This window comes from Taurulus bubalis (assembly GCF_910589615.1).
Source record: "Taurulus bubalis genome assembly, chromosome: 13".
NCBI classification, from domain to species: domain Eukaryota; kingdom Metazoa; phylum Chordata; class Actinopteri; order Perciformes; family Cottidae; genus Taurulus; species Taurulus bubalis.
Window position 1 is genome coordinate 127,501 of NC_136601.1, and position 12,352 is coordinate 139,852.

The 12,352-nt window shown below is 46.4% G+C and overlaps 1 protein-coding gene across 1 annotated transcript; it reads right to left on the minus strand.

Annotated features, from left to right (window-relative positions):
- Positions 1-255: 255 nt before the first annotated feature.
- On the minus strand, positions 256-12,061 carry rnf130 (ring finger protein 130). The gene is made up of 9 exons (XM_079228691.1): positions 11,969-12,061; positions 10,350-10,650; positions 8,163-8,354; positions 6,497-6,747; positions 5,778-5,849; positions 4,310-4,392; positions 2,963-3,059; positions 2,697-2,883; positions 256-382 (listed from the first exon to the last, which is right to left on the minus strand). The coding sequence occupies exons 2-9, from the start codon at positions 10,618-10,620 to the stop codon at positions 270-272; spliced, it is 1,266 nt and encodes a 421-aa protein (XP_079084817.1). The 5' UTR covers positions 10,621-10,650; positions 11,969-12,061; the 3' UTR covers positions 256-269.
- Between the last annotated feature and the right edge of the window lie 291 nt (positions 12,062-12,352).

Sequence of the window (12,352 nt, forward strand, 5' to 3'; positions counted from 1 at the left end):
TCGGAATTATTTCTTTTACATAGTGTTTTAACAAGTTGAACTATCAACCGGACGTTTTTTCTTCCTCCGAGTGTCAAGGTTAACGATAACTTAGACCCGGGTAGAGACTCCATGTTCAGTCTGAAGAAAATTTGATGGATTAATGATGTTTGAAAGTTCGTCAAAGTTGTCTTTATCAGAACTCCCCCACCCCCTACAGGAAACACACATCCTGTGTCTGTCCATCAGCAGGTGGAGCCGGTAGGAGGTCGTAACAATGACGATGGGCCTCAGGACTTGTTTTCGTCATAAAGGTCTAGCGAGGCCTGGATGTCCGGCAGCTCCATCTCATAGACCACGCTGCGAGGAGACATCGAGTTCCCGTTGAAGAAGTGGCCGCCGCCTGACGAGACAGGAAACAGTCGAAAAGGATTTACACTCTAAACATCAGTATGACAGCAGACAGAGTGATGCAACATAACAATATGCACCATATTAGACATACAAATACATTTACCAACATATACGTCTGAAAAACTGAGGTGTGTACCTCATGTCTTACTTCACACTGAGAATCTCTAAGACTGATCTGATTACCTCATTAGGTGTGTGTTCATGATGTCATTGGCTCTATCTAGTGGACAATTTGAGACACTGTGGCAAAGCAAACAGAATTAATGAAAATATTCTGTCTGACAAAGCAGCCCGGTTCATCTTTAACATTAATTAAATCATTATATTAATGTGTGCTGATCTAAGTTCGAAATAAAATTCTATCACTTTTTAAATGTCTTTGAATCCTATTCAGATCCTTTCTGCTCAATGATACATTTATTTATGAGTGTAAAGTTGCACTATGAAATAGTACATTTGCTTTGTGACAATATTATCAGTGTAAAGTTGCTCTACAACATTGTAAAGTTGCTAGATGACAGTGTAAAGTTGCTCTACTACAACATTGTAAAGTTGCTAGATGACAATGGGAAATTGCTCTGCAACATTGTAAAGTTGCTAGATGACAGTGTAAAGTTGCTCTACAACATTGTAAAGTTGCTAAATGACAGTGCGAAGTTGCTAAATGACAGTGCGAAGTTGCTAGATGACAGTGCGAAGTTGCTAGATGACAGTGCGAAGTTGCTAGATGTAGGGCTGCAACAACGAATTGATAAAATCGACTATCAAAAGTGTTGGCAACGAATTTCATTATCGATTCGTTGTGTCGCGCGATTATTACGCCGGGCAATAAGTCGCGGAGAAAAAAAAAAAAGAGCGGAGCAGAGCAACTGGCCGGCCAGCGTTTCTGAGATTGGAGTGAGACGAGAAAAGCTGAGGTCGTGATCTTCTCAAAAATAGAAGATCTTTGACGAGTCTTGGCCAATCGGCGTCTTTATGTTCCTCAAACTTGTTTTTAATGGAAGCTAGTCAGCTTGCTATCACGTTAGCTAACGTGTTTGGGTTGTGTATTGTCGTTAAAGTTCCGTTATGTTCCGTTACAGTTCAGTCTTGCTTGTAAAAAAACGTAACGTGATGAAACATGCCGTCACCCCCCGGTCTGGTTCAGTTCACGCTGTCACTCGTTAACGTTAAACCGGCTCACCGGAGGATCTGGCTGCAGGTTTTTTTTTTTTTTTACTCAAAGTAGAATGAAGCAAATCACGTCGTTGGGCTTAGCCAACAACGTGACGTCGTGGTCATAAGAGACCCAGAATGAACGAGTTTAAGGAAGAGGACGCTCTATATGGAGCAGTACAGCTTCCCTCTGTCCAGTATTTCATACATATTGATAAAGCAGGGTATGTAAATGCAGCCTCTGGAGGGATCAATTACAGTAAACAGGGCTCACATTTGGCAGATGTAAAGCATACATGTGTATGTTTTTAGTGTTAGTCCATTTTGTTGTTTTAATTTACAGCTCAGGGATGTTCAAGGAGCAACCTGTTTGTGCACTTTCTGAAGATGTTTTGCACTGTCACTTCTGTTTTTGAATAAAGGGTTGGAAACGAACGCTTTTTTGATTATTTTTTTTTCATCCGATTCATCGATTAATCGAAAAAATAATCAACCGATTAATCGATTATTAAAATAATCGTTAGTTGCAGCCCTAGTTAGATGACAGTGTAAAGTTGCTAGATGACAGTGTAAAGTTGCTAGATGACAGTGTAAAGTTGCTCTACAACATTGTTAAGTTGCTAGATGACAGTGTAAAGTTGCTAGATGACAATGTAAAGTTGCTCTATTACAACATTGTAAAGTTGCTAGATGACAGTTTAAAGTTGCTAGATGACTGTAAAGTTGCTCTTTTAAAACATTGTAGAGTTGCTAGATGACTGTAAAGTTTCTAGATGACTGTGTAAAGTTGCTCTATTACAACATTGTAAAGTTGCTAGACGACAGTGTAAAGTTGCTCTACTACAACAGTGTAAAGTTGCTCTATTACAACATTGTAAAGTTTCTAGATGACAGTGTAAAGTTGCTAGATGACCGTGTAAAGTTGCTCTATTACAACATTGTAAAATTGCTAGATGACCGTGTAAAGTTGCTCTATTACAATATTGTAAAGTTGCTAGATGACTGTAAAGTTGCTCTACTACAACATTGTAAAGTTGCTAGATGACAGTGTAACGATGTCTTTCAAACAAGTCAAGTTGCCTGAGGTGATTAGTTGCCCTAACAGTAAATTATGTGTAATGCCTATTATGATATGCCATGTGTCTTACTAGTCACAGCGATGTTGATGTCAGCAGGCGTTCTGGGCGTGGCCTCAGGGTGGGCGGCGCTGAACGGCTCGAGGCTGATGGACGGCTGGTTGCTGTCGCCTAAAGCCGCCCTCTGGCCACCGGACGCCTGACTGACGGCCAGACGCTCCACATCCAACACCACGCTGTCCACGCAGGGAAGACTGGTCTGAGAAGAGAGGAGACAGACCTGTGTTGTTAACAACACACCTGGTGTATTTGTGTTGTGGTTGCCAGTAATGACTCACCATGATGCCGAGAGCTTTGAGGATGTTGAGTTTACACATGGGACAGGTGCAGTGTTCGTTCAGCCAGGGGTCCACACACAGCTTATGGAAGACATGTCTGCAGACATGGGGCATCAAACCATCAGAAGTAACAGGACTGAACTCTGCTGTAATACATCTGTGTGACACTGGTCTGACTGGCTGCAAAAGGTAAATACCATTACACTAAAATAATACTATGATAAAGTCCAGTGTATTACATCTTAGCGTTCCTGTAAAATTTGACGAAAAACACCTATCCAGGTATACCCAAAGTAAATTGGAAGCTGTACTTGAACTATGTGGAGTAAATGCATGGTCTTGGTCTCTTTTGAAAGGTAACAATCTGAAGCTGTTTTCCCCTCAATAATCACAGTTATACGAGTTTGAACACACTAAAGTATAAGGTTTTTATTTCCGCCTGAACATTTCTTTGTAAATAGATGCCTGTAGATGACTATAAATGGGACTTATGGACTGGAAAACACAATGGGACCATAGCCTGAAGCCTTTTCTAGTCTAAGTAAAAAACCGTATTAAAAATGCTTATAGTCTTGCAAACTTATAGAGGTACTATTTATATTTACTACCAGTATTGCTGACAGAGAAAATGAAGTATAAATGCATTTTCATCCTAATTCAAGGCCAAACCAAGGCTCTATCAGCAGCTGTCTCTTCTCATCAAATTGAAGGCTGTTGGGATTACCTGCCGCCCCCACTCTTTCTGCTAATCGTTTTTTAGGCAATTTCATTGGCTGTACGAAACACCTGTCATCTGAGCTGTATGACGTGACAGGCTTGAGCCACGTAAGGTCCTATTGGTTCAAGTGGGGTTTCATTGTAAAGGTAGGATTTCGGCGGTCATTTTGGTGCCGAGTTTGTAGCTGTGCTCTCATGCAAACTTGCTTTTCTTCTAAAAACAAAAATGCTTTCTTTCATATCTTCCAGCTGATATGAAATGATGCAACGCCAGTTGGTGGATATTTATGGATGTGATCACGTGTTTTGGACTAAATCTTTTATGGGGTTTTGTTTTATTGGACCTTTACGATGTAACAACGCCGTTTTTGTTGGAATGTTATGGATTTATGGATCAATATGAGGCGTCATCGGTGAGTTGCCTGGATTTTGCTATCGTTTGTTTGTTTGTTGTTGTCTGACAAAAGTCTTGTTTGTAGCTGCTGTGGTGGTCTGATTGTGAAACGGATTACACAGCTGGAATCACAAGAATCGTAGGTTTCCGGAAACATATGGCACTCGTACCGAAAGGACGCCCGCGGGACGGCAGAACATTAACAGGTTAAAGTCTGAGTGTGTTTTCAGTCTTACTTGCAGGGCAGAATGCGAACCACATCGTTCAGTTGGTACGCTTCAATACACACCGCACAGTGGTTAAAATCTGGATCGGTTTCCTGCAACAGACAGAAAAACACATGAATATGTTGAAGTGACATCAACATCTTGGTGTTGAGTCTCTGTGGTGGTGTCAAGTCTCTGGTGAGTCTCTGTGGTGGTCTTGAGTCTGAGTCTCTGTGGTGAGTCTATGGTGAGTCTCTCGTGGTGTCGAGTCTGAGTCTCTGTGGTGAGTCCTGTGGCGAGTCCTGTGGCGAGTCCTGTGGTGGTGGCGAGTCCTGTGGTGAGTCCTGTGGTGGTGGCGAGTCTGTGGTGGTGGTGAGTCTTGTGGCGAGTCCTGTGTTGGTGGAGAGTCCTGTGGCGAGTCCTGTGGCGAGTCCTGTGGCGAGTCTGTGATGAGTCCCGTGGTGAGTCCTGTGGTGGTGGTGAGTCCTGTGGTGAGTCCTGTGGTGGTGGTGAGTCCTGTGGCGAGTCCTGTGGCGAGTCCTGTGGCAAGTCTGTGGTGAGTCCTGTGGTGGTGGCGAGTCCTGTGGCGAGTCCTGTGGTGAGTCCTGTGGTGAGTCCTGTGGTGGTGGCGAGTCCTGTGGTGAGTCCTGTGGTGAGTCCTGTGGTGAGTCTGTGGTGAGTCTGTGGCGAGTCCTGTGGCGAGTCCTGTGGCGAGTCCTGTGGCGAGTCCTGTGGCGAGTCTGTGGTGAGTCTGTGGTGAGTCCTGTGGTGAGTCCTGTGGTGGTGGTGAGTCCTGTGGTGAGTCCTGTGGTGGTGGTGAGTCCTATGGCGAGTCCTGTGGCGAGTCTGTGGCGAGTCTGTGGTGAGTCCTGTGGTGGTGGTGAGTCCTGTGGCGAGTCCTGTGGCGAGTCCTGTGGTGGTGGCGAGTCCTGTGGCGAGTCCTGTGGTGGCGTCGAGTCCCTCACCAACTGTTCAGTCCGCTAACTAACTGGTGAGATGAACTGGTTTGTGTATTAACTGATTACATTATTAACTGTTATTGATTATTTGTTATTATTGTATTTATTAACTAATCAGAGTCTCCTGCCATTTTAAAATTCCTCTCAGCTGTTTTCTTGTAGCGACTCGTCAGATGTGATTTATCTTTGTTTATCTTCCCTCACCGTCATTCTGTGACCTCCGACCTTCGTGTCAGAGTACACATCCATCACTGCTGAAGGTCAACAACATCACCTGAAACCTCTGGGTCCTACTGCCCACCATGTATCAAACCTGTGTCCCCTCCCTTAAATCCTCTCTTCACTGATCCACTTCTGATGTACAGTGACGACGTTCATTCAGTACCACAGAAGAAGAAGGACAGACACAATGTCTTCATTCAGTACCACAGAAGAAGGACAGACACAATGTCTTCATTCAGTACCACAGAAGAAGAAGGACAGACACAATGTCTTCATTCAGTACCACAGAAGAAGAAGGACAGAGACAACATCTTTACCTTGTCTCCTTTCTTCACCGTCCTCGTTGTCAACTTCCCGATGGCTTTCTTCGCTGCATCACCAAGACGACGCTGAGAGACGGAGGACACAGAGTTATGTGTAAGAGTACAACATGTACTACAGTACTCTGGATACATGTAAGAGTACAACATGGACTACAGTACTCTGGATACATGTAAGAGTACAACATGGACTACAGTGCTCTGGATACATGTAAGAGTACAACATGGACTACAGTACTCTGGATACATGTAAGAGTACAACATGGACTACAGTACTCTGGATACATGTAAGAGTACAACATGGACTACAGTACTCTGGATACATGTAAGAGTACAACATGGACTACAGTGCTCTGGATACTACTACAGTAATCTGAATACTACTAGATGCTGACTCCCTGTCAGACTGAAGGAGGTGAAGTGAAGGTTGTTCTGTAGCAGATGGAGAGATCTCATTAAATATTAATGATTCATCTGAACAAGAGGAGGAGGAGGAAGGAGGGTAGGAAGGAAAGAGGAGGGACGGAAAGGAGGCGCAGGAGAGGAGAGTGTTAGCTTATTAGAGGTGTTGCAGCATGTTAGCTTTGTTTTGGTATTATAGTATGTTAGCCTGTTAGCTATGTGTTAGCTGTATGCTAGCTGTATGTGAACGTGTGCCAGCGTGTTAACGTGTGTTAGCAGTGCGTTAGCCTCTGAGCAGTGCGTTAGCATGTTACCTGGCTGCGGTCACGGGCACTGGTGTAGCGGATCTTCTGGATGAAGTAGAAGATGAGCCAGGCTGAAGAAATGATCATGAGGACGATGAAGGAGATGGAGACAAAGACCAGCGAGCCTCGGTTGATGTTTTTGGTGGGTCCACGTTGACCCACCAACACAGAGACCACGACCGTCAGGTTCCTCTCCAGGTGGGCCAGAATCTCTTTACCGTACACCTCTGTGATCATCACGGCCACCGTGTCACCGGTACCTGCACAGAGAGAACCAGTAAAAACAGTATAACACTTCAATACAGTACCATAAAAGTACTACACTGCAGTATAATAGTTACACACACACACACACACACACCTCATCAATTAATGACAAGTTCCCGTCTATATTTAGATCACAGGATTGATGCTCAGGAAATCTCTTCACAAACGCTCATATTCATCATCGTCTTCCTCTCAGTCACAACACTTATAGGAATATTTTGACATTCCAGGCTAAGCAAGCCGTTTCCCCATTTCTAGTCTTTATGCTAAGCTAACTGTTTCTCCGTCTCCAGTCTTTATGCTAAGCTAACTGTTTCCCCATTTCCAGTCTTTATGCTAAGCTTTTAGCGCACATACAAGAGAATGGTGTCAATCTGAACACCTGACTCTCAGAGAAGAGGAGGAGGATTTATCGAAATATTGAACTGTTCCTTTAAAGCGTTAAGAAAGTATGTGTATAATGATAATGTATTTGTGAGGTGTGCGTCTCTGGCAGAGCATGATCAGGTGAATCTGTTGCTTTACACAGAGTTTCAGGTCATTATTTATCTGTACAGCCACAACCTTAGTGCTCTGGTTCGCCCTCCAAATCTCATAGTGTCATTTTGAGATAAAACGCTAAACAAATGTCACTGGTACTCTGCACACTACTTCCTGCTCAGGTAGTCTGCACACTACTTCCTGCTCAGGTAGTCTGCACACTACTTCCTGCTCAGGTACTCTGCACACTACTTCCTGCTCAGATACTCTGCACACTACTTCCTGCTCAGGTACTCTGCACACTACTACCTGCTCAGGTACTCTGCACACTACTTCCTGCTCAGGTACTCTGCACACTACTTCCTGCTCAGGTAGTCTGCACACTACTACCTGCTCAGGTACTCTGCACACTACTTCCTGCTCAGGTACTCTGCACACTACTTCCTGCTCAGGTACTCTGCACACTACTTCCTGCTCAGGTACTCTGCACACTACTTCCTGCTCAGGTAGTCTGCACACTACTTCCTGCTCAGGTAGTCTGCACACTACTACCTGCTCAGGTACTCTGCACACTACGTCCTGCTCAGGTACTCTGCACACTACGTCCTGCTCAGGTAGTCTGCACACTACTTCCTGCTCAGGTACTCTGCACACTACTTCCTGCTCAGGTACTCTGCACACTACTTCCTGCTCAGGTACTCTGCACACTACGTCCTGCTCAGGTACTCTGCACACTACGTCCTGCTCAGGTACTCTGCACACTACTACCTGCTCAGCATCAAACAGCAGACAGACTTAGGTGAGCAAAGTGGAGCATTGAGCTGCTAAAGACACAGATGTTTCCCTCATGAGTCGGTGGAAACATAAAACTGAGCTAAAATACAGAGTATTGGATGTTTGTTCAGGAGAGTGAACCACACATCCTGACCTTCGTGGCCCATCTTGACCGTCTTGTCAGTGGAGTTGTTGTAGATGAGCACGGCCGTGGCGTTGTAGGCGGCCGCCTTCAGAATCTTCTCTTTAAAGGTGCAGTTTCCTCTCTGCAGCAGCGCCACCCAGTGGACGCTCCGAGGAGGGACCAGGAAACGAGTGCCGGGGTCGCAGCCCTGCCGGTCCACCACTGAAACAGACCGTTACCATGGTTATTACATTGCCAAAGATTAAATCTTACATGTTAAAGTTCTGACATTTTTTCTTGTGCTTATTTCTGTTTTACAAAATAGTTTCAAATGTTTTAATTTGAATGGTTTATGAAGTATTTCCTTTTGAATGTTATTAATGTTGTATCGTATATAAAGTATCAACACTGAAATCAGATTTAGATTCACTAACTGATCACCATGCTGCATCATCACTGACAGCTTACACTGTGGTGTAGTTGAACAGGAAGTTACATACGTAGAAGGTCTAGACGGTTGCTGACCCCTGGTCTAGAATGTTCTATTGAGGTCAAACAGGAAGTTTCATACATAGAAGGTCTAGAATGTTCTATTGAAGGACCAGATATCAAAGCTCAGACAGTCAGAGCTCAGCTGCAGTGTCCTTCAGTGACTGTAATCTGACCTGAGAGCAGAGACGCCTCGACCTTCAGCCTGAGCGTCGCAGTGTCCCAGTACTACAGATACTACTACATATACTACAGACACCTCGACCTTCAGCCATAGGCAGTGTTTCCCCCACCGTTATAATAGTGGGGTGAGGTGCTCCCCTTAAGAAACTCCCCGCCCCCCTGTAATTTTCTTGATAGTTTCAGATCACAAGTCATCATTTAAGGTTCTCTTTCCTATAGAACAGGTCTACACCTTGTTCTGTTAATAAACAAACTGAACGGCCGTATTTTATTTATATTATCCACATGACAGCTTGTCATTTCTGTCCCTATGTGGTCTCGTTAACACTTCTCTGATCTCTGTATCGCGCACGGCGTAGTTCCGCCCCGATGCGCGCGCGCACACACACACACACACACACACACACACACACACACACACACACACACACACACACACACACACACACACACACACACGTGAGGTCTTTCTGCTGTTGCCTCTCAAAACAGAAAACAGATCTCAGCTCAACATTGAGCATTAATTGAGAGCCGTATAGAATCTACAACCCCGTTTATAAAGATGTGTAGAGGAAAGCAGCTCACTGCTCCACTGACACAATCTGATGCTCATCTCACTCATTCTGTTTTGTAAAAAAATAAATATCTTATTGTTTTCTACAATAAGCTATTTATTAGTAACTAAATATTAGTTATTTTTTCCACCAACTTTATTTTCATTGTTCTAAGTGATTGCAATTTATTTTGGTCTGATGGAGCGATCTGATTTACTTGAAAGTGATTGCAATTTTCTTTAATCTAATATTTAAAAAAGCACAGATGGAGTCACAACATGATGTTATTTACAGACAAGGTTTGAGAACCATGCGGTGCAGGTGTGATGTGGCTCAGGTGTGCTGTGGCTCAGGTGTGATGCGGTGCAGGTGTGCTGTGGCTCAGGTGTGCTGTGGCTCAGGTGTGATGCAGTGCAGGTGTGCTGGGGCTCAGGTGTGATGCAGTGCAGGTGTGCTGGGGCTCAGGTGTGATGCAGTGCAGGTGTGCTGTGGCTCAGGTGTGCTGTGGCGCAGGTGTGATGCGGCGCAGGTGTGATGCGGTTCAGGTGTGATGCGGTGCAGGTGTGATGCGGTTCAGGTGTGATGCGGTTCAGGTGTGATGCGGTGCAGGTGTGATGCGGTTCAGGTGTGATGCGGTGCAGGTGTGATGCGGTGCAGGTGTGCTGTGGCTTAGGTGTGCTGTGGCGCATGTGTGCTGCGGTGCAGGTGTGCTGTTGTTCAGGTGTGATGCGGTGCAGGTGTGCTGTGGTGCAGGTGTGCTGCGGTGCAGGTGTGCTGTTGTTCAGGTGTGATGCGGTGCAGGTGTGCTGTGGCTTAGGTGTGCTGTGGCGCATGTGTGCTGCGGTGCAGGTGTGCTGTTGTTCAGGTGTGATGCGGTGCAGGTGTGCTGTGGTGCAGGTGTGCTGCGGTGCAGGTGTGCTGTGGTTCAGGTGTGCTGTGGCTTAGGTGTGATGCGGTGCAGGTGTGCTGTGGTTCAGGTGTGCCGTCATACCTCCGTGATGCGGTGCAGGTGCGATGACGACGACCCCCTTGGCGTCCACCTTTGGGGAGTTCTGTCCGTACGTCCCGTCGTCGCTGCTCATCGTGTGCACGGTGGCTCCCCGTCCGTCCAGCACTGTGGCGTTCACCGTGGCGCCCACGTACTCCTCTGACACCATGTTCCTGTCAGAGCGGGCCGCCGCCACGGACCGGGACCAGACCAGGACCAGGACCGGGACCAGGACCAGCGAAGCAGGTAGACGGTTCCACCTCGGGGACATCATGTCGTCCTTTCAGTCTCGGTTACGTCCAAACTGCCAGGAAACAAAACAAAAACTCTTTTAGACAATAAGGTCCAGTCTCCTGTCTCCTAGCTACCTGTCACCTGTCCACCTGTCTCCTAGCTACCTGTCTTCTAGCTACCTGTCACCTGTCCACCTGTCTCCTAGCTACCTGTCTCCTGTCCACCTGTCTCCTGTCCACCCGTCTCCTAGCTACCCGTCTCCTGTCCACCCGTCTCCTGTCCACCCGTCTCCTGTCCACCCGTCTCCTATCTACCTGTGTGCATTATAAATGTCCCTGAGTGTCCTTTTAATGTTCTTGTGTGCATTATAAATGTCCCTGAGTGTCCTTTTAATGTTCTTGTGTGCATTATAACTGTCCCTATGCCCTCTTAATGTCCCTGTGTGCATTATAACTGTCCCTATGCCCTCTTAATGTCCCGGTGTGCATTATAAATGTCCCTGTGTGTCCTCTTAATGTCCCGGTGTGCATTATAAATGTCCCTGTGTGTCCTCTTAATGTCCCTGTGTGCATTATAAATGTCCCTGTGTGCATTATAAATGTCCCTGTGTGTCCTCTTAATGTCCCTGTGTGTCCTCTTAATGTCCCTGTGTGTCCTCTTAATGTCCCTGTGTGCACTATAAATGTCCCTGTGTGTCCTCTTAATGTCCCTGTGTGTCCTCTTAATGTCCCTGTGTGCACTATAAATGTCCCTGTGTGTCCTCTTAATGTCCCTGTGTGCATTATAAATGTCCCTGTGTGTCCTCTTAATGTCCCTGTGTGCACTATAAATGTCCCTGTGTGTCCTCTTAATGTCCCTGTGTGCATTATAAATGTCCCGGTGTGTCCTCTTAATGTCCCTGTGTGCATTATAAATGTCCCGGTGTGTCCTCTTAATGTCCCTGTGTGCATTATAAATGTCCCGGTGTGTCCTCTTAATGTCCCTGTGTGCACTATAAATGTCCCTGTGTGCATTATAAATGTCCCGGTGTGTCCTCTTAATGTCCCTGTGTGCACTATAAATGTCCCTGTGTGTCCTCTTAATGTCCCTGTGTGTCCTCTTAATGTCCCTGTGTGTCCTCTTAATGTCCCTGTGTGCACTATAAATGTCCCTGTGTGCACTATAAATGTCCCTGTGTGTCCTCTTAATGTCCCTGTGTGTCCTCTTAATGTCCCTGTGTGTCCTCTTAATGTCCCTGTGTGTCCTCTTAATGTCCCTGTATGTCCTCTTAATGTCCCTGTGTGCATTATAAATGTCCCTGTGTGTCCTCTTAATGTCCCTGTGTGCATTATAAATGTCCCGGTGTGTCCTTCACAGACCGTGTGCAGTCTGTCCTCGCAGGTCCTTACAGGGACTTAAGTCCTGGGTCAGGCCGTCTGGATCAGATCATGGAGCCTCATCAAGGCCAACATCTGGACCTCCGCGTCGCCATGTCCCTGAAGCCTGCAGGAGGAAGACATGGAGGAGGGTTTGGTGCTGCCGGACTACCGGACCGGGACTCGGTCCGGCAGTCCGGCAGCACCTGAACCCTCTCCCGGACTCGGTCGCGGACTCGGTGCTGCGAGGCTCCTGAGCCGCTTTGTCTCACCGTGCAGCGGACAGACAGACAGGCGGGCTCCGGGCTGCAAACCCCGCCTCCTCTGCGCCGCGGTGGGTGTCCGGCGGGGCTCGGTGGTCTCCGGTCGGTGGATCCGCGGTGGTTCCGTGTTTTATTCCGTGTTTTATTCCGTGTT